This window comes from Bidens hawaiensis, unplaced genomic scaffold, assembly GCF_021521415.1.
Source record: "Bidens hawaiensis isolate Kalapana, Puna unplaced genomic scaffold, B.hawaiensis_p1.1 tig00008100_1, whole genome shotgun sequence".
Classification (NCBI taxonomy): Eukaryota; Viridiplantae; Streptophyta; class Magnoliopsida; order Asterales; family Asteraceae; genus Bidens; species Bidens hawaiensis.
In genome coordinates, this window is record NW_027491574.1 from 919507 (window position 1) to 920863 (window position 1357).

Here is a 1357-nt window from a genome sequence, read left to right on the forward strand (position 1 = left end):
ATGAAGGTGAAAATGGGATGAATGGGGCTGAATCCGTAGCTGCCCTTTTATAGTTGAGTTTTGCAGAGCGTCGCGTAGTGCGATGGCCTTTTTCCCAAGGCCGTCGCGTAGCGTGACGCCGCAATTAACCAGGAAGCACCACGTGTTGACACGTGGTTGGACCCTTGGATTTGGATTACTTAACGGGGTATCGCATAGCGCGATGCCCATAGTGGGTTGACCGTCGCGTAGCACGGCGCCCCACTATTTTTGAACCGTGTGATTTGGATAATTGCGTAGCGCGATGGTTTAATCCCAGAGACCATCGCGTAGCGCGATGAGTCTTAATATTTAAAGTTTTCAATTTTAATCCTTTATCTTTCTGAATTTGCACTTTTAGCCCAAAATTAGATGGGGTATTTTCACGATGTTACATCCTCCCCACCCTTAGAGAAATCTCATCCTCGAGATTCATGTAAAGAGATGTGGATATTTTCGTTTCATCTCGGACTCAAGTTCCCAAGTAAATTTCGGACCACGTCTGGAATTCCATCTTACTTTTACCAATTTCAACCTTTTGCACTTTAAGAACTTGGTTTGGCTATCTTCAATCCGTATCGACTCTTCTACAAATTTGGGTTTTTCATTAACTTGTACGTCTTTTAGAGGCATAGCAAGTGTCTCATCAGCTAAACATTTACGTAGATTTGATACGTGAAACACGTCATGGATTCCTTGCATCTCTCCGGGTAACTCAAGACGATAAGCTACAGGACCTATTCTTTCAACAATCTTGAATGGCCTAACAAAACGCGGACTTAACTTCCCTTTCTTTCCGAAATGAACCACACCTTTCCAAGGTGATACTTTGAGCAACACTTTATCTCCTTCTTTGAATTCCAACGGTTTTCGTCTTATGTCAGCATAACTCTTTTGCCTATCACGTGCTGCTTTCAATCTTTCTCGGATTTGAATCACCTGATCGGTTGTTCGTTGAACAATCTCGGGACCTGATAATTGATTATCACCAATTTCAGACCAACACACAGGTGTTCTACATTTCCGTCCGTATAATACTTCGTATGGTGCCATTTGTATTCTTGTGTGATAACTATTGTTATATGAAAACTCCATTAAAGATAGGTGAGTATCCCAACTACCACCTAGATCTATAACACAAGCACGAAGCATATATTCTAAAGTCTGAATTGTTCTTTCACTTTGTCCATCTGTCTGTGGGTGATAAGAAGTACTTAAATTTAAACGCGTACCCATCGCCTTTTGAAAACTTCTCCAGAAGTTGGAGAACTTAAGAAATCAGCAGCGAATCGGCTTGTCTTCGTTTACAAGATCAGCAGCTCGTTAAACAGCGTAACGA

The 1357-nt window shown here is 41.9% G+C and overlaps 1 protein-coding gene across 1 annotated transcript; it reads right to left on the reverse strand.

The window, feature by feature from the left end:
- Positions 1-450: 450 nt before the first annotated feature.
- On the reverse strand, positions 451-1071 carry LOC143637047 (uncharacterized). Its single transcript, XM_077104517.1, has one exon. It carries the CDS (start codon positions 1069-1071, stop codon positions 451-453), a length of 621 nt encoding a protein of 206 aa, XP_076960632.1.
- Between the last annotated feature and the right edge of the window lie 286 nt (positions 1072-1357).